General features: G+C 40.5%; 1 protein-coding gene across 1 annotated transcript in view; it reads right to left on the bottom strand.

Moving 5' to 3' along the window:
* Positions 1-20,853, bottom strand: part of PLPPR1 (phospholipid phosphatase related 1) — a 118,675-nt gene that overhangs the window by 31,931 nt on the left and 65,891 nt on the right. Inside the window, exon 2 of the mRNA XM_046655405.1 lies at positions 12,616-12,804. Within this exon, the coding sequence (XP_046511361.1) occupies positions 12,616-12,804 (189 nt within the window). The remainder of the gene's footprint in view (positions 1-12,615; positions 12,805-20,853) is intronic.

The following is a 20,853-nucleotide window of genomic DNA, read 5'->3' as shown; positions in this document are numbered from 1 at the left end:
CAATAATGAGGAATGACTGGGACAGTCAATGTGCCCAACAATGCATTGCACATACACATTGTAATAAATTATTACTTCATTATGTGGCAATACTACCATCATTTAGATGATAGATCCTTATTTTTGAACACATTTGCCTGAGCTATATTTCTCCTAGTCTGAACTGGTTGACTATCCCTTCTTAACGACTGGCACCTCTCTCCTGTTATCTTGAACTAATACATGTATATTACCATTTAAATCATAATGCCTTTGCAGAGATTGTAAGCTCCCTGATAACAGGGACCACATCTTATGTTTCTTCACTATGCTTAAGCACCCACCACAGGGTATTCCCATTTAAAATGAGGAACTGGCATGAGGCAAGTTGTCACCAACTCTAACACTGCCACAACTGAAGACTGAAAATCATCAATGAAGAATAAAAAGTTAATAATTACCATTATCCATTGAAAACCGGGTGTCAGGCACTTTATCATAGTATTTTTCATGCTCGCAAGATCCCTAGTGTATGTATTACTACCCTCGCTCTACTGGTGAAGAATGAAAGTTCATCAAGGTTAAGTAACTTACCCTCCAGAGCATACAACTGGCATGTGTCTGAACTGAGATTGGTACCCAGGGCAACTGGGTGCCAAAGTCCAAGCTTGCCACCACCTCGTATGCCATTTTTATTTTCCTATCCTAATCTCAACATTTCCCCAGAAGAATGCAACCTTATAGATGCTCTTCTTTGCTATGCATTTGCTGGGGTTTTAGATAAACTTTATTAATGTTTTATGAATTCCCATGCTTACATTCCTCCTGTCATCATGGAATATCTGCTTAGATGGATAAAGATGACAACATCATGAACGGCACACGGGTGATGGAAATTAAACTATAGAATTTTAAAACTAGAATCATTTATAGATTTTTCCCCCCTTCCTTTTATGAGTGAAGAAACTGAAGGTCTCAGGGACATGGCCACACACAGTCAGATACTGTCTGAAGTGGCTCTAGAATGTGACCTATAAGTAGACACTGTTATCCTGATTGTATAGATAAGACACCTGAGGCACAGAAGGCTTAAATAATTTGTCCAAGGCTGTCAGAGCTAGGAAGTCACAAACCCCAGCCCTGAAGCCAGGAAAACCTGGTTCCAGAGTCCTTCTTCTCAACTAGGACATTTTTACATAGTAGTGACTCAATAAAAATATTTATTGAATTTGTGTTTAAGATTGAGAACATAGAAAACAAGTTAAATGTAATATGCTTTAAACACTGAAAACTCATGATACTCAAGTATAAGATAGAATGGTGTAGTGGAAATAGAACTATGGGCAAGTCAGAATGGGGTGGGATAAGAAGTCAGCAGGAATAGACAGAATTCAGGGTTGGACAGGCAAACAGTGAGCCAGCATAGATCACCTTGGCGGGTGCTACGTAAGTATGGCTGTGCAGAGTTAGAAATATTTGGTGCCTAACATCCCGTGGAATCAACAATGAGTTGATACTCTGCTGTGTAAAAATATTGGATAATTTGAAAAACTCAGTCCTCCCTCTTAAGGCCTATTTTTGCCAAAATAAGGTGCCAAGGGGCTTTGTTTGTCCCTACTGTACAGGATGGAACTGCAATACTGTGCTTTATCTTAGTGAACAGATGGGGATAGATTCAAGCAAGCTCAGATACGTGAAATACTATTTTCTTGAGGGAGCTCTCTCTGATCCCACAGACCAGCTTAGGTATTCTCATTGTACATGAATCTCTTACCTTGTGTTCCTCCTTTCTAGTTCTTATCACAATTACATATTATTAATGTTATTCTTTGTTATGGGATGACCTGCCTGTCTTATTTTCTTATACCTGCAAGACCCAGCCCAGTATAAGGTTCATAGCAGTTATTCAATGTTGAATGAATTAAGTATATCATATTCATGAAAGTGTTTTGGAATGCAGGTTTAATCAGGTAGACTATAAAGAAGGAAAAATGATTTCCATTATTTATCCTTCCAGACTCAGTGAAAATGTCACTGTCTTTCCCAAAGCCTTTGCCAGGTCCCCTCAGGAAAAGGGACATCCTGTCTTGTCATTGCTCCCACAACACATTACACAGATCTATATCCTGACATCTATCAAATTAATGACAATTATGATTTGTATGTGCCTCTTCATTTGACTATGATGTCCTTACAGGAAAGACTTTTGCCCTTCTTTGTACAGTGCCTAGAACAGGGACTGGTATATAATAGCCTCAATCAATATTTGTTGAATAAATAAAAGAGTGAATATTTAGAGGATCTATTCACGGATAAAACCCTATGAGCTTAATTTCTCTGAAGATGAGCACTGCAGGAAGTCCTAATATAGGCCAGAAAGCACGCAAGTCTTGGGGTATTCCTTAAGAATAAATAAAAACCAAGAACTAAGTAACAGAAAGTGAATTCTCTCTTTTGAACTAAATTCACTCATGTACTCATTTTGTATTCAACATTTTTGGATTGGGAGTACCCATTCTGCCAGGAATTGTTCTAGCACCGGAGGCATAGCTGTGAACAGCTGCATGGGGGGGAGGGTTACACAAACTAATAAATATATCATGTAATTTTGTAAAATGACATATGATTAAAAAGTAAATCAGGAAAATGGAATGGAGAGTGATAAACACATGAGAATAAATAAGAAATAAGCATTGTTTGCCTCAGCTATTTCAGAAGCCAAAAACGTTATATTCTATAGGAAAGAGATGTGCAAATTCTAGAAGTTCTCCATTCAGTGAAGCTTTCCACTACTCACACAATAGGACGCAAAGCAAGATGTGTGAGAAAATCTACACATGACCTATTCTTGTTAAAAACACAGGTGGCACACATAGGTACATACACACAAATCTAAACAAAATCATTCCCAGGCATACCAGACCAAACAGAACTTGTCACACAAAAGGGTACAGGGCTCAAATACATCCATAAGTAAAACGTCCTAAGACTCTCATGTCAAAGATAATAAGCAGTACTAGAATTATTATTATTGGCCAGCAATATTCAAATCACAATTGAGGTATGAAGCAAAAAGAAAAATGTGAGCAAGGATATATACTAACCTATATATCTAGTTACTGACATAACGTGTGGAATACATTAAGTGATAGTGAATCTCTACATAAGGAAGGAAGGAAGAGAGAGGGGAAGAGGGTCATTTTATAACTAACAGGTAGGAAGATATTCCTGGTTCTTAGTTAAGACTGTGATGGACATAAAGCTTGCTGACGAACAATCCAGCTCTCAGACCCCAGTGAGTGGGCTTCGTGGATGTTCATTTTCCGCATTTTGCTGACCACACATAGGGTGCTATTTCTCCATCCACTGGATCCTATAGTCTCATTCAGGGCCTGATTCTGCTTGGAGAGAGAGAGAAGATTCTGCTCGACAAAGGAAGGGGCCTCTCTTCTTTCCTGCCGGGCCTTCAGCCCACATTGGATGCCACTATGCACACTGTGGCAGATTTATGACTCTGGTTTTGGCAATGGCTGGGTTCTTCCATCTGTATCTTCACCACACACACTCTGCCTCTATCTACCACTCTATTTGGAGAGCAGCTGGGACATGTGGGACCCTCCATGTGTTCGGCCCTGGCTGCCCTGCCTATTAGGACCTTTCGATTGTTGGCTAACAAACACCATATCACTCATAGCAAATGAGAGTACCCTCTGGTGAGAAACGATCAAGGCCAAACCCTAGATCTGACAATAAATGAATTGCAAATGAATTCCACTGGTGTATTTCTCATCCCAGCTATGCCAGCTACAATCCCAAGTGACATAAGACATTGAGATACAAGTAAATATACTTTAAGTAATGGAAAATAAACAAGTTACCCTGGAATATAGTGAATCAGTTTGGCGTGTTATCTTTTAGACATCATTTCTTCACAAACATTTTACAGGAGACCTGGTAAGTGGTAAATAAGTGGTATATATGTAAAATATTTAGGGGACAGTTTTTAGATCTCAAAATATAAACAGTCTGCATAAAAAAAAAGGTCACTGAAAGATGTATTATAATTTCACAGTGTAAGGGGGATTCACTGCATGTTATATATGGTTGTCATTAACAAGTGCATCTAGACTTCCTGGAACATATGATTTGGGTTCACACATAGGCTAGTTGTGGCTCTGATAGTTGCCAATATCAAAGTTATCGCTGTTTCTTGAATGTGGGCTGTGGAGTTGAAATCCCAGCTGTCTCCTTTCTTGATGTGTGACTTTGGGCAAGTAATTGAACCTTTTTGAGCCTCAGTTTTCCTTTTTTTCATAATTTTGAACATGAGGAGAATAACTGTATCAGAAAATTGTTTAGAGTATTAAAAAAATGTATGTCGAGGCATCTATTGGTGCTCAAGAAATGTCTGTTGCCTTTACTTCCTGGTCTATCTAGGCAAGAATGTGTGTTGAAGTTGATTTAAAAAAATCAAGCCTAGTCCTGGAGTAAGGAAACATGCTGTGACTCTAGCTTTGCTCTGCTGCTAAGCAGGTGTTTGATCTTGGACCAGCCTCTTGACTTCTCTGGGCCTCAGTCTCTCGATTGTCAATCTGTCAGTTTCCCATCTGTTGGACTAGAAGACCTCCAAGGTGCTTTTTCAGTTCCCACCTCTTTGCCTTTACAATAGGAGCTGACAAGAGAGGACTGATTAAGGGAAACTAAAATCACATGACTGGGCTTTGATCTCAGTTCTGTAGGTTAAGCTCTCCAGGGCCAGCATGGTTTCTTGTGGTGCTTCTTCCTTCAGCCTTCTTTCACTTTTAAAATCCCATGGGACTCGGCCCTCACCAAGTACTCTTCCTGTAAAGCAAAGTGGATGCAGACCTCTCCAGAGTCATCACATCACCTGATATCTCTGTCACCTGGGTTCCTAAAGGACAGCAGAAGCTGGTAGCCCCCCTCTGAGTTGTCTGTGTGTCATGCTTGAGGAAGAGGAGAGGGTTCTTTGCACACTTCCCAATATTGGTGTCCAAGTAGCTTCAGATCTTTTAGTCCCAGGGATTCTTAGATGCTTCCAATAGTCTCCCTGGGAGGCTTCACAGTGCTCAGCATTTCCAAGAAAGACAGACATGGTTTTTGTTGTAGATTTTATTTAAATGTGACCCAGGAGATTTTTAATGTACACACTATGCTGCCAGTCCTGAATGCCAGTGTCCTTGCATTCTGCTTTAATCTCTCCTGATGTGTGCCATTGACAACCCAGATCTGCAGAGGGGTTCTGGTCCTCTCACTTGCTGAGCTTTGGTTGGTTCAAGGGCTCTTGACTTCTGCCTCATCACACCTCAGTGTAAACAAAGAAATTCAGCCCTAGACACTTCCTATGCCTTTCAAAGCTCAAGGCTGCAACAGAATCAAAGCCATTTGGATGACAGCATTTTAAAAATCGTTCAGCAGCTAGAATAATAAGTGTTTTGTGGGTTGGAGCCTCCTTACTGGTCTTAATCCAGGGGCTGTATCTACCCATTCAGAAGGCTGTCTTAAGCTCACACTTGATACAGAACGTAGCACCCAGGTGGTATGCTACATTCCAAAGCACAGTAGTTTCTTATGCTTCTATTTCTGGACAGTGGATATAAGAGAAATGGGAATTTAAAATGAGTTAGCTAAAATATTGTTCTCAATGAAAAGGTAAAAAGTATCGTGATCACCAAGTAAGGTGACCATCACATAATTCTAGGCAAACAATAGTCTTTTCAAGAAACAAATTATCTAAGCTCTTAACGCAATCACGTAGTCACCAGTCCTGAGAAGGGGCATCTTAAAAGTGGTAAGCAAGTGTCTCTGTGGGATGATGTCAGGGGCAAAAACAATCTGTAAAGGAATTCAGAGCACTCATTTGCAGCATAGACAAAAATGGGGAAATGGATTTTTTCCATCAATTAAAAAAAATCCACAACAATTAAGGGGGATATCTATAAATCTTTCCCAGAAAAAAATGTAAATTCTAAAGACTAACTACATTAGCAACGAAGAAAATGTGCTTATGATAAAAAAAAAAAAAAAGGAAAAAAAAGGAAGCCACGAGACAATGTACAAAAGGGAAAAGATGTGAATTACAAAGTGTTCAAAGGGGTTTCAACAGATGAGGTTGTTCAGAGCCTGGAAGAGGCAGCTTATGAGGCAGTACAAGGTCCTACAATGTCTCCTTTGCCTCAGCAGCTGCGTCCCTGGTCAGCCAGCCAACGGACGTGCATTTATTGAGAGCCCTCTCTGTGATCACACTGCGCTTTGGGCTTTCACAGTCACTGTAAGAGCTTACAGCCCAGAAACCCCCCAAATGAAGATTCACAATTTCCTCCAAACTGTGTCTTTCTGTCAAATTGTGTTTGTCTCTTCCTTTCCTAGGAAATTCTAGATGAGTCTTGGATAAGCGTGCGTGCACACTTGCATGCCAACTGAGAGCTGTTTCAACTCTCTCGGGCTGGGTGTCAAATGTTCTGCTGCTTCAGTACTAAATACTCCCCTGCCACTCTGTGGTGAGGCCAAGAAAAAGGTTTATTAGCCATTTTCTCATGCCTTGTGGCACTGGGGCTGAGATAAAATGAGGGTGAATCAGACTCTCCGCCCAGTCATGCCCTCTTCTCCAAACAGATTCTCTGCCTTGGACTCTGAGTGTGTGCCTTTATTCAGGAAGGGTCAGAGGCAGTAGTCAGCGCAGGGTTTCCACTTTGGTCTGAAGCACCCTGCAGATTTCTTGGGAGTGTGGGCCACCACTTTTGGGTAAACGGCTCTGGATGCAATAAATCTTCCAAGCTCTAACCATTCCTAAGATCTGGGACAGCAGTGGCCTGTCCCTGTGCAGTTTATCCCATGTGGCCTTGCCTCAACATGATGCTGATGTTTTCTGACGGCAAAGCACCGAAGGAGAAATAGGAAATGACAGGTCAAACACGTGGCAGAGTCTTTTCCCTCACGTCTCCTTGTGCATCCCTGCAGTTGTGAATACGGCTGGTAATGCCTATCCACAGAGACAGCAATACGGTGCTGGGTTCTTCTATGGTTAACGTGCGTCAGAATGCACAGAAAACCAAGGACAAGTCCAGGTTGAGCTACTTTTTTGAAAATTGCCATTTGTTAGTGTCACATAAGTCACCCCAGAGTCTTGCCTTCTTTCTACTCCAGGGAAACGGGTTTAAGGAGGAATAATAAAAAGCTGCAGTTCTGTGAAACACTTGACCAGTCACAGAGGTGTAAAATCGATCTCTAGAAAGAAAGTCGAGACTTAGAAGTTGGGAATCTGACATTTGTAGGCTTCCAATCAGATTGTTCTTTTCTCATTTCTCATAGAATATTAGAACTGGAAAGATCTTGGAGACCATTTAGCCCAACCCTTCCTTTTATTTCCAGATGAGAAATTGAACTCATAGAGGGAACATGACTTTCAGGCAGCAAAGCCATGACTGGGACCCCTGCCTCTCTTGAAAGAGCAAACCTGAGAAAGGACGACTCTGCACTGTGAAGAGAATGAAGGATGCACACTCAGAAGTAGGGGGTGTGCTGAGTTAGGGCCTTGGGATCTGTGTCCCAGTTGCCCAACAAAGGCTGCTCTTAGACAAGCCATACCTCCATATGATGGGGCAGAAGAAATGAACACAGCTCCTTGCTCCCAGGAAATGTCCCTGAGCTTCAAAAGGGTTCTTCTGCTTTCTGTCCTACTGCTGATCACATGTTTTCAGGTCTTGGGGGGAAGATCAAGCACCATCAGCAGGGTTCCAAGGCCACACAACGCTCTGCCATTCACCCATCAGCTATTAGACGCCCTGGTTGCTAGCAATGTCCCTCATTCAGGAGGAAAATAAAAGTGGAATCCAATGGGTGGCCATCTGTCCAGTCACCTACAGAGCTAGCTGGGACCTTCAGCAAATTAACGTTGTTAAGTCTCAGTGTGCTCAACTTAAAAATGAAGAGAATTGGACCATACATTTTCTCTATGTTCTTTGGGATGTCTCTTTCCTATTTCACTGGGATGTTGTGGGGATCAATTAGGCAAGGATTGTAGAATATAAGTGAATTAAAGATGTTATTCTTATGATCATCATTTATGGAATATTCCTCAGCACATATCTTAGGGCCCTGCCAGCATTATTGGTCACATTTTTCAACCAGAGAACAAAGGGATGGAAAGGCTGGATCAGGGTTCTATACTTCAGAGCTAGAGTAGAACTTTAGCTTCTTAATACTTAGTTTACTGTTCATTGACTATATCCCCTTGGCTTCCCATTAGAATATTTGACTCTCAAGTCAAATTTGTGTGATTGGAAGAGATATGGAAAAGATGGAAGAGATATGATCAACACCTGTAGCCTCAAGAAGAGTTTCTACTGAACATGTTAGAATGAAAGATCTATCATTTTTGCCCACAGAGAAGAGAAATTGTTCACAAAGTTCTGTTTTTCTATTTTTGTTTTTTGGCCATGTGTATTTTTGTTTTTTAGAATGGCCATTTCCAAGTCTTATTTAAGATTGGTCATTTCATAATTATTGCCAGAAGAACTGGAGTACATAATTTGTTTTTAAAATATATCTTTCTATTTGAAAATAATATCCATTCATGTAGAATTTTGAACGAAATACATAAAAGTATAAAAGAAAAGAAAAAATTAACTGTACCATTAGTATTCAGAGACAATAGCTATAAATTTTTAGTTTGTTTCTTACTAGTCTTTTTTTTTATGTAATTATACATTTGGGATTATACTTGCAACATACAGAAGGTATCTTCTTAGGGTCTATTAAATACTCAGACCCACAAACAACCACATGCTACATTTGGCACTGGTCCACTTGGAAGGAACCATAGCTTGCCAACAGGGTAGCATCACATGCTTCTCTTCAGCAAGTGTTCTCACAGCAGTCCAGCAGCACAGTACAGCTCAGGTGCAAGGAGACCTCAGACATATCAGCAAATGCAGGAGCCACCGTGGCTTAAAAGCCTCATGCCCTATAGAAGTCAATATATGGTGAAGCAACTCCATAGGTACAGCTTCTAAGGCCCCACAGTGGACATCCCGAGTTTCCAGAGTCACTGCACTGGAAGTCATAACATGGTACTTTCTTGGGTAATTATGGTTCTCTGAGTTCAGATGCAATTCACCAATCAGGGGTTAACTTTGCCAAGCAACACAGTTGATAGATATCATCTTTTTCTTTTTCTAGCGAAACAGAGCCAGAAAATTAAGAGACAGTCAGATTCTCTTGTAGATGCGAAAAAGATTTTACTCATGATACTATATGCAGTACTTTAGCCTTTAAAAAAATCTTAACATTAAATCACAAGCATGTTTCATTGCTATTAAAGGTCCTTCAAAAACATGACTGCCCAATAATGTACTTATACGGTCCTCTACTATTTTTTCACTACTAACACTATTGATGAGATGAACATCCCTACACACAAATCTTTGTATATATATAAAACTCTGATTATTTTCTTAACATAAATTCAGGAAATGGAATTAATGACTGGGTCTGAAGTTTATAAAACTCTTAATACATCTTTGACAAGCTTCTCTTCAGAAAGAAAATCTCTTTGACTAGAATTGTATGAAAGTATCTACACCTTCAACAACATGGGCTATGTTTCTTTAAAACATTTGCCAATTTTATATGGGGAAAATGCTGTGTTTTTAAAAATTAATTTTCTTTGGTAATTGATGAGTTTAGAAATGTTTATATGCACAAAATTTATTGTTTTGTTAATTGTCTATTCTTGTCCTCTCCCATTTTTATTTTGGGAAGCTCATCTTTTTAAGCGTTAAGGATATTTACATTTGAGCCTCATATGCTGCAAACTTTTTTACAATCTTAATTTACTTTTTATTTTGATAGAAATGCTTATTTTTAGGTAGACAAATCTATCAATCCTTTCTCTTCCTTACATCAATATTCTTAAGTGAGATTGTTGCCATTCAGGGTGCTTTTGTGGATGTGTAAGTAGACTTTCTAAGTGTTTAAAATCCATATTTTTCTTGCTTTGTAATGTGCATTGAAAAGCTTCCCATTTATTTTTAGACTCTGGAACATTTTATATATTACAGATTTTCTATTCCTTAAAAGTTTGAAGAATTTATACTACAGCTATGTGTCTGCAGCCAATACCATTTTGTGAGATAAATTTTAGATACACTTAAAAATTTATTCTATTGTTATTCATCTATTTATCTTTACTACATCTTTTTAAGGCATTCTTAGTAAATTATCTCTTCATAGAATGTTTTCAATTTTATTGAGATTCAAGCATTTATTGGCACAAAATTGTATATACAATTTAAATACAAATACAGTGTAGATTTGTAAAGGTTTATTTATTTTTGCTTATACATTCGTTTCTTTCTTAACTTTCTTTTTACTTCTGCCTTTCTTATAGTAGACTAGACTTGCCAGGGGCTTGTACATTTTACTTTTCAAAGAATTAGCTCCTGATTTTATTTACCACTTCTATTGTTTCTGATTCACTACTTTTTTTTTTAGGGATTAGGCCTGAGCTAACATCTGCTGCCAATCCTCCTCTTTTTGCTGAGGAAGATTAGCCCTGAGTTAATATCCATGCCAATCTTCCTCTACTTTATATGTGGGACGCCTGCCACAGCATGGCTTGCCAAGCGGTGCATAGGTCCACACCTGGGATCCGAACCGGCTAACGCTGGGCCACCGAAGCCGAACATGATTCACTATTTTTTTGTTCATAATTTTTATTAATCTGTTTCCCTTGCTTTCCTTAGTATTTTCTTAATGGAAAAAAATCTCTATAATTATAAGAACTAGTTATAGGAGAACCTAGGCAATGATATTTCCTGGGACTGGGAAGAAGAGAGAAAAATATGTTAATAAGTCAACAGATCACTCAGAGATTCATGTCTGAATACACAGGAAAATGATATGCTTATGAGACTGGAAGAAACCAGGATCTGATTGCAGACTAAGCCCACTGCCTCCAGGCCGAGCCAGCATTAGGGTCCCAGGTAGAACCCAATGTGGCCACCAGGTTTTATCTGGGGAGTGAAGTGTCAGCTTTTGAGGAACAAGGAAAGGTGTCTTCCACACTTTCTCTTATTCCTCAGGCTGGTGAGAAAGGATAAGGGAAAGGTAAGAGGGATGGAGAGATTAGCCTTCCTCTCAGAGAGGGCGCATCACCCATCACTCTAAAGGGGAGGTGTTACCAGGGTTCTAGCGGAATCTCCTTGTCTTCACGTAGAGGAGACAGGTCTGTGATCCTGAAGAGGGCGAAGAACCGTTTCCAGCCAGGTTCTTTGCTCCCCTCCTTCTAACCACTTAGTACATGCCAGACACTGTGCTAAGTCACTGGCACAAATCATCTTATTTAAGTCTCATGACAACTTTATGAAGTAGGCAGTCACACTATTCCCATTTTTTATGGGAGACGGGGACAATAGAGTGACTTGCCCAAAGTCATATAGACAGGCTGAGAATGCAGGTATCTCGGACAGCAAAGCTTGTGTTTTTAACCACTCTGATACATCAGGTTTTATCACTGCTGACCTTGATTTCGACAGCATAGTCTCATCATTTAAGGGGGAGCTTGTCAACCTAGGATCAATGATCAAAATGAACTTAAAGTAGTATGACTCATTATGTCCCTATTATTTATCCTCAAAATTCTATTTAATTTCTCACCTTAAAGCAAGCAAAACATTTGCACAGAAAACAATACTTGAACTGAACGTCTGAGCAATCAGTATATTCCCCAGCATGCCAGTCAGTATTCTTATTACCACCTAAAAAAGAGGGGAGGGGGAGGGCGGGTGGGGGAGGAGAAAGAGTTGGGGGAGGCAGCTATCCGAAGAGAAAGGGGAAAATGATAACTGAGATTACAGCCCAATTAATCTGACCTTGTAGCATGTTTAGACACAGAAATGTTTATTTAAAACAAAGTCATTTTTAAAATTAAAATATCTAAGTGTTAAATCACTTTTCCAGATAACACAGATGTGTGAGCTTTATGCTTTTGAAACAGTCTCCCTAGAGGATTGTCTAGCCAATTTTTTTGCCTCACGAGAGAAAAGAGTGAAGTAAATGAAGGTAATGTTGCAACTTAATTGAATGTGATATAACATGAACAGAGCCAGAGCCACCAAGAACGAATCATAGCAAACTTCAGGTCAAGCCATTTCTCTCATCTCCGCCTCTCTGGAAGTTCAATCAGAACAGCAGTTCAATACAGGCCTGGGGGTGGGATTTTATTTCACTCTGATCTGAGTCTTCATATCAATGACAGCATTTACATTCAGGACCTCTTCTGAATACACACAACCCACAGTATATATTTTTAAGAGCACGGCAGCTGTTTCTAATACATTAGCCAATCATGTCTGTTGATTTGTGACATTCACACGTGCTTTAAAATATATATATATATTTGAATTCAGATGCCAAAAAGCAAAAGCCACATATAAAAGCAAGACCTATTTTAATGAGATTTCATGCAAAGTTCCGCTGACTCTGTTTTGGTTGAAACAGGACACCCTGATAAGGCTGCCGGTGAATGCCCAGGAAGACAGAAAAGAGGAGAAAAGGCAGACAGGAAATGTCGTTTAGTATCTGACAATAAAGAAGGAAGTCTAATTCTGTACTTACAATAGCAGTTGGGGTGGCAGCCAGCACACAATAGAGCACCAGAGGGGTGACGAAGCTTTCTTCCTCTGTCCCCGGGTAAGGCTTCATTAAGTCTCCGTCCTGACAGAAGAATCCTTGGATATGCACCTGAAAAGTGTCAGTGCATTCGAAGTAGTAGGCAAGCAGCACTGTCCCAGCCATGATGACAAGCTGAAAATACAGCATGGTCACACAGAGACATTAGCAGAGCTTTGGAGCAGCGCTGGCCCCCACAGCACACTCCCTCCATCGCCCCGGCAGCTCTCCTTGTATTGGTATTGGCGAGTGTGTGCGTGCCTGGCTCGGCGTGCTCCAGGCTCGGGGAGTGTGCGCTTGCTTGTCTGTCTTGTAACATCTGTTATAGAAACCTTCTAGCAAATAATGAACAGCGCCCATCTGAGAGGCAGACTACAGCAAGGCTTGTGGAGAGACCCAGTTTCTGCTGCCATGCTCTCAGAGGATGCAAGGCAGTATTTCCATTCAGGACAGAGGTGAAAAGTCAAAGGGCACTGGCATAAGAATTGGCAAGATGTAGATGGGAGATGTGTTCACGAAAAATTTCATAAAATATTAGAGACAGACTTACCTTATGATAAAATATTAGAGGTAGGTAAGTCATGAATGAATGAATGAATGAATGAATGAACGAACAAAGAGGAAAGTTAAAGCCTAGAAAGATTAAGAGAAATGTTCAGCACCACACCCTAAATTATTGGCAGAGATGAAAATATGGTACAGTTATCCTCTATCAGTCATAACTGTTATCCTTTTCCAAAAAGGTGTTGCCTTTATTCCAAAATATCTTCCACCAGCATATCAAGGACTTTGCTGATGATCACATATGATTACAGACGTATATTCTTCATAAGATTTGGATATAAAAAGGGACACAATCTTTCTTTAATTTTGATTCAGAAATGTTTCAAATACTCACCTTTAATAAGTATGAGGAGTTGTGGGAATATGGAAAGGCCATTATTTTTTTTCTCACTCAAATTTGGAAGACACAAAACGCCAAGACAAGGTGGTGCTAAATGTAGTCAGAAAACTGGTCTTTGAGCTTGTGAAATTACAGAAAATTAAGCTGGAAGAGATCTTGGAGATCTTCCACCTAAAACCTTTATTTCATAGACGAGAAAACTGAGGCCCAGCAAGGAGACGTGACCACTGCTGGATCATCCAACAAGTCAATTAAACATGTGCTTAGACTGAGCATCAGCAAAGCAGGGAAACTAAAATGGAGAAAAAATACGTTTAAATGTTGATTTATTTAAAAGTATCCATGTAATCATTGTGGAAAAAAAAATCACAACTTGGTAGGACGTCTCTGTACATATTTTATGGCTTAAAAATGTTTTTACTTGGAAGGACATATGGGGCAGTGTGGAGAACTCACACTCTCTTCACAATTTAGGAAGTCTAAAGTTCTTATTCCAGCCCCAGAATGACTAACCCAAGGGTTAGTCACAAAAGCCCTGTGCATGGCAAACTTACTTTGATTCAACCAGAAGCACTCAGTGCAAAAAAGAAACTCAAGGAGCTGATGCCCAACTGAGAATCTGAAACAGGAGACAAACCCTCCCCATTTACCACAGCGTCCTTGCCTGAGCATCTCATCACATTGCACCTGAATTTAAAGACTTTCCCAGGTCAGAGCTGGCTTCCTAACACTCCAGAATAGAGGCTGAGCAGATGCAGGGATGACCCACTTCTCCCACTACGTTTCTTTCTAAAGATCCAGTGGCTGCTGGTGGCTTTCAGGGAAGAGATAGGGGTGGCTCCATTGGCTTCCTATGTCCCCTCCCTCTAAGCTACATCCCCAAGGCTAAAGTCATACCTGTGCCAGCTCAGCATCCCCAAAGCAGGAGGGAGAAAGAGGGCTTTCCATAGTGGTGTTAAAACTGGGACTAGAAACCCACATTTTCTGATCCCCAGGAGAAAAAAAAAAAAAACACCAGTACCATTGGCATCAAAACTGCTTCCTACACAAAAGTGTGGAGAGCTATGAGGGGAGGCAAAATAGCTAAAGCCTAATTCAGAGAGGCACTGTTTGGCATTTTCATCCATTTTTTTAGCCACAACATTGAAGCAGAGATTAAAACTGCCCCCACTCTACCCCTCTCTCTGGGACCAGGCACAACCTCTACTTCTGGAAAATTATTTCTGCAATTCCTCCTCATCATAGGCAAAGGCATAATTTTCTATAAGAATCATTTTGATTAAGAACCCTCCCCTGGTCTTCCATTTTCCCTATATCAAAACCTTTCCTCTCTGACTTGAGAATCTCCCAGTTGTAGTGTCTCAAGCACAAACTCCTAACCATCATTCTGTAAAGGTCTTTACCTTCTGGCTGTATCCATCACCACCTTTCTTTATATCCAGGTGAGCCCCAAATCATACTTTCCATTCACTATCCCTCATACATGACTTGTTTCTGGCTCTACAAGAATCATATTCTATTATCTGGCATTTTCTATGCCCCCTCCCCAGTGGACCTTCTGTCACAACTTCTGACAATCCAGTAATCTCTTGACACTCTTGCTGTTCCTCTGTGCCTGAAGTTGTTTATTAGCACCACATGTAATCACCAATGTTCATGCCGGCCATCTCCACTGTTTCAAGCATTTTGTTTCTTTCTTTCCTTTTTAGCAAGAGAGAAGAGATTTAGATAAGTACATTTCCTGTAAGAATGAGAGACAGGTGCTCCAAAGCTGGCCTTGCTAAGGGGTGTTCTTCTGTTAGCTAGTTTATAAAGTCAAGGCCATGAGGCTCCTATTTCTTCTGTGCTTCACTGGTCAGCTGAGTTGACCTGATTGGAAGGAACCTCACCAACCAATCTGAATATTTTGGAGCTGAGATAACACTAGGATTCCAACCATGTGGGGGCTCTGCCTCTGGGGCTGCCTCAGTCTCCTGCACAGGGTTGATCTGGGACTTCTGTGTATTTCATCCATATAACTGGAAACACATTTCTCCCTCTCAGCTTCATCAGCCCTTGAGATATATCTGCTTCGAGAGTAGGCAAGATCTATGGGGGCTTTTTGGATAAAACAAAAACGGCATCTAGCTTCCTCTGTTGGGAAAGAGTATTATATTTTATTGGGTGCCGAGTATTATATTTTATTGGGTGCCTTTGTGCTACCACTTCCATTTGAAAAAGGGAAAGGTGAGGGGCCAGCCCCACGGTCTAGTTGTTGGGTTCTGCACACTCTGCTTCGGTGGCCTGGGTTTGGATCCTAGGCAAGGACCTACATCATTTGTTGGAAGCCATGCTGTGGTGGTGACCCACATACAAAATAGAGGAAGACTGGCACAGATGCTAGCTCAGGGTAAATCTTCCTCAGCTAAAAAAAAAAAGGGAAAGGTGAAAGTGAAGTAAATAAAAGCAAACACATATATATAGGGAAAATGATTCAATAGAAAAGCAAAGAACAGAAAGTCACAGAATATAGAACCGTCTTAACATCAAATACATAAAAATCAACAATAACGACAATAAAAAAAGCCAACATCAACATGCCTAAATTTAAATCTATAGAACAAATCTTGAAGAGATGCTTGGCCAATTTAATCCTGGAAGCAGCATTCAGAGAGAAGTGAATGAATGAATCAATTGCAAGGCATAAAGTAAAGACCAGAGGACCTTGGAGACCCAGGGTGGAAGAGGCAGGTGGGAACTTCAGCAATCTGCAGGACAGAAATGACCCATCAGCATGATCAACATGCCTTGGCTCCTCCCCTGGCAGCCAGAAACCCCTCCCTGCCATTTTTAAGTAATCCTCAAACTCCCTGGAGAATCCCCAATAATGTCAATCAGAGACACACAAAAGCAAAAATGTTTCTTTTCTATTGAACATTCTCATGTGACCACATATTAACAAGAAGCTTATGCATTTGCTGCAGGAACAGAAACACCATATTGATTCTGCTTCCATGAGCACAGAGATCCGCCCTGGAGTACCGATGACAGTACACAATTAGCCATCAGCGTCCTCCCTTCTTCCTCCCTGTCCTGGGCCCTGATTCATCACTGTCTAGGTTTGTGTCACTGATGCCAGCTGGCACACTTGCCATCTCCATTGCATTCTCCAGCCCCATTTAGGGATGCATGGAGGGAGGCCATAATGTTGGTGTCATATGAGCAGATGGTGAAGCTGTGCTGGACCCAAGTGCTGGTGGAAGGGTTGAAGACAGCAGTGTGAAAGGAGTAATTAGGGCCGTGGGGGGATAACAAGGTGTAGGGAACTCATGTACCAGGGATTTTCCTCAGCCGTCACTTCCCAAGAATGGCAATCTGACATACGAAAATGTGTTAAACTCCGATCATTCTACAAGGATTCAGAAGGCAGAGGCCAGATCTATCTGAAATCCAGCCTTTCAGGGTGAGAGCCCTGTGTTTCTACCCAGGCCCTCTGCTGAGCAAAGTGAATGTCAGAAAGAGTGATAACTGGGAAGGTCACAAAGCTGAGAGAAGAAGCTAAGATGACAAGTACATTTTCCACTGGTCTGCTAAGTCTGGAGCAATTGTAGACCATTGAATTATATGATCTGATACAAGCTGCGGGAGCAGGGGACGGGTAAAGGTGGTATGATTCTTGTGAGTGATAGAGAAAGAGAGAGAGGGGAAGACAGAAAGAGAGAGAGAGAGAGAGAGAGAGAGTGTGCGTGTGTGCGTGTGTGTGTGTGTGTGTGTGTGGTGTCCAGGCAGGTAGAGGCAGACAAGTGAGGTTGGAGTGAGAGGACTGGTATCTGGTCTGGAGCGTAAAGGACATATTTAAACGAGGGAATCCCAGTGCTAGGTAACCAACCATCTCAGTTTGCCAGGACTGAGGGGTTTCCTGGGCCATGGGAACTTTCAGTGCTAAAACCAAGATAGTCCCAAACAAACTGGGGTGCTAGGTCACTCTACCTGGGACAATGAAGGTTTCCCTCTCCAAAGGGGTTTCTCACTCTGGCTTGGTCAGGAGCTATCAAGACCAGTGCAAACTGATCAGTCCACCAACAACTGTCTGTGGGTGCTACCTCTGTGCTTGGTCCTGAACTAAGTGCTGTGAAGGCGAGGATTCTCAGACATACTCTCTAACCTCAAGCAATTTGTGATCCAAATAAGGAGTGCTCAGCAATACAGGCAACAGACAATGATCTGTAGGAGGGTGTCAGCTGATCCCAAGGTGGGGTCCAACATGGTTGCGTGTGTCTGCGAACTGGTGGGGATGCGGGTTAACAGAAGGAGAACAAGGGAAGAGGAAGGGAGTGCAAGGGGATGAGAGGGCAGCACGGTGTCTGTTTAGGATTTTGGTTTTGACTAAGCCCCAGAGACATATGTTCAAAGCCACAGAGAGATGGGAAAAAGGAAACTCCGAGCGGAAGGAACACTGCGTCAGAGCTTAGCTGGTAAGATTTGGCATGATGTGACACAGAAGCAATGGCTTAGTGAGGGCTCCAGGGATGAGTACGCTTGAAGGATTTGCATGTTCTTCAGTATTGAGAAACAGCATGCTAGGCACAAGTGTCAGTAGCTGCATACAAGGGCTAGGTGGGAAATCCTCAAGCAGCACTGATGGAAGCGGGAACCAAGGTAAAAGACTGAAGGGGAAATATGTGAGAAAATTGATAGCGAGCCCTTGTGAGGCCTCACTGGGGACCTTTAGGAATAAGTGTGACCCTTTGAGAGGGGCTGGAAGTTCGCCATAAAAAAGAGAGGCAAGAGCCAAGAAGAAGGAGGAGGAGAGGACGGAGAAGGAGCAAGAGGAGAAGGGAAAGCCGATGGTGACGTAAGAGCGATGAGGTACACTACCCACACGCGCGTCCCAGGAACGGCGGTGTGCACTTTACATAAATTAACTCTTCCTTGGCCCAGTCATCCTGTGTGGTGGGTATATTACTACCTCCATTTTACACATGAGGAAACAGAGGCACAGAGAAATTGCATGAAATGTATAAGGTCACACAACTCATAGAGGTGAACCTGGGATGATTACTTGAAATATGATGTATTTCTCATAGGTGGCCTGGGGAAGATCAGGTTGCAGATATAAGTCAGCATAACATTAAGGGCTAAACTATGTGCCACAGACTTGAGTACTTTATTCAATTGTCTCCTACTGTCAATTTCCTCATCTGTATGAAGGTTAATAATAACTCATAAATACGCAATGAGGCGGGCTTGTGTATTCTCATTCTGTTCCAAAAAAAGAGTTATATCAACTTCCACCAAATAAAGTACGCAAGTATCAGGGGGAAGTTGGAACAAAAGAAGAAAATAAGTATGGAAACACGAATTACATTCTTGAGTATAAGTTGTCTAAAAATCAACACAATAAAGAAATACTGGTCACTTACACATTTCACAGAATCTATAAGATAAAAACCAACCAATGGTGGAAGATAAGTAGAATCTTCTGATATATTGACTGGACAGGTTCTCATAGTGCGGCACGATAAACAATGACTCAATACTGAGAATGATGGCCTTGTTCTTTACATGGCCCTCATATCAACTCTTAACATAGGCTGATGACATCACATCAGAGTGAAATGCACAAAACAATATTGTGGAATAGAATGGAAGAGGTAGGTACCTGGATTCAGTCTAGGTTGAACTTGAGAGAGACAGCACAATGAAAGGTTAAGAATGTAGGCCAGACTGCCTGCGTTGGAAACCCACTCTGCTGCTTACTAGGTATGTGACTTCAATACTGTGCCTGTTTCTTCATTTGTAAAATAGGGCCACTAACACCGTAGCACCTACATCTTGAGGTTACCACGAGGATTAAATGAGGATTGTGTGTCAAGTATTTAGAAAAGTATCTGACTCATAACAGTAAGAATTTTCTGAAAGAATGGATAGGTCATATTTTCTTCAAGCTCTCCTTGCTACATATAGTTTGTCTCAGCTTAGGTTTTAAAAACTATTGAGTAGCAGTGGATTTGATATTATCTTCTATTAAGTACTCTGCTAATGAAATACAGACCCGTGTCTTTTCTTTTAGTGACTTAATTGTTTAATAATACTTAAATGTTATTAGAGTAGATTAGTGGAAGGAACCTTTGGTTAGGATTTATCTTCATAGGACAAATCTCTTAACCTCTCCACATCCCAGCTTCTTCTGTGAAAAAATATTGAGTTACCTGTCAGGGGTGTAATAAGAATTGAGGATATTATACATAAATATTGATGACAGTATTTTGGCCCATGGTAGATGCTTAATAAATGGTATCTCTAGTTATTATTAGCCTCACTTAGTGTTACTGTGTCTTAATACGCCCCTTATCATGGTGGTTTTCCAAACTGTAGGTCTCAAACCACTAGTGGATTGTGAAACAAAGGTACACAATTTTGAGGTTCAACTAGAATTTTTCCTAGTTATCCAGAGAATTCCAAACATAGTAAAAGCAAGTGTTTTTATGTGAAACTTTTTTCAGTATATAACAGATAGGCAGAGGGAGTGTGTATAATACAACGTGAAATGTGTTTCTTACTACGTGTTGTAGTAAAAAAAAAAATCCTTCAATAAAATATGATTTTATTAGATACTTGTCTCATAGTGTGCAAGTTCCTTATACTAAAGTGACTAAGATACATAGGTTCAAATCCCAAATCCACTAATTACTAGTGTGTGACTTTGACCCACTTGCATAATCTGTCTATGCCTTAGTTTCCTCACCTGTGAAATGGGTAACTCATTCTTCACATAAGAATTGCGTTCTCATGAGAGTGGTACGAGAACTATATGATTTAGTTTATTGAAACCACTTAGTTGTTCAATAACTGTTAGCTGTTATTTTATTAAGACTTGAGTATAATAAAATTTTTTTCTGAATAAGCAAACAATACCACATGTGCTAAAGTATATAGAGAGTATAAAGTCATCACATTAGGCACGACTGAATAATCAGCTAGTTTTTCCATCTACAAAATGATGCTTATTGATAAGCATCTTATTTCCACAAATATGAATTTTCAAGAGTCGTGTAACTATTCTTAGTTTTGCTATTTGCAAACAATATTAATTCTCAAGATATGAAGGAATAAAAATAAAATATTAAGCAATTAATTAGTTCTCCTTTGTGAGTATATTCAATCCTTAATTGCCTATGATATTTTCGTATTTTCTGAAAGACAAAAAAATTACTTTATTGTGGTAAGAACATTTAAGGTGAGATCTACTGTCTTAATAAATATTTAAGTGTACCATACATTATTATTGACTATAGGTA

Source organism: Equus quagga, chromosome 1 (genome assembly GCF_021613505.1).
Source record: "Equus quagga isolate Etosha38 chromosome 1, UCLA_HA_Equagga_1.0, whole genome shotgun sequence".
Classification (NCBI taxonomy): domain Eukaryota; kingdom Metazoa; phylum Chordata; class Mammalia; order Perissodactyla; family Equidae; genus Equus; species Equus quagga.
The sequence above is the reverse complement of the archived record's forward strand: the minus strand, read 5'-3'. Positions and strand labels throughout refer to the sequence as shown.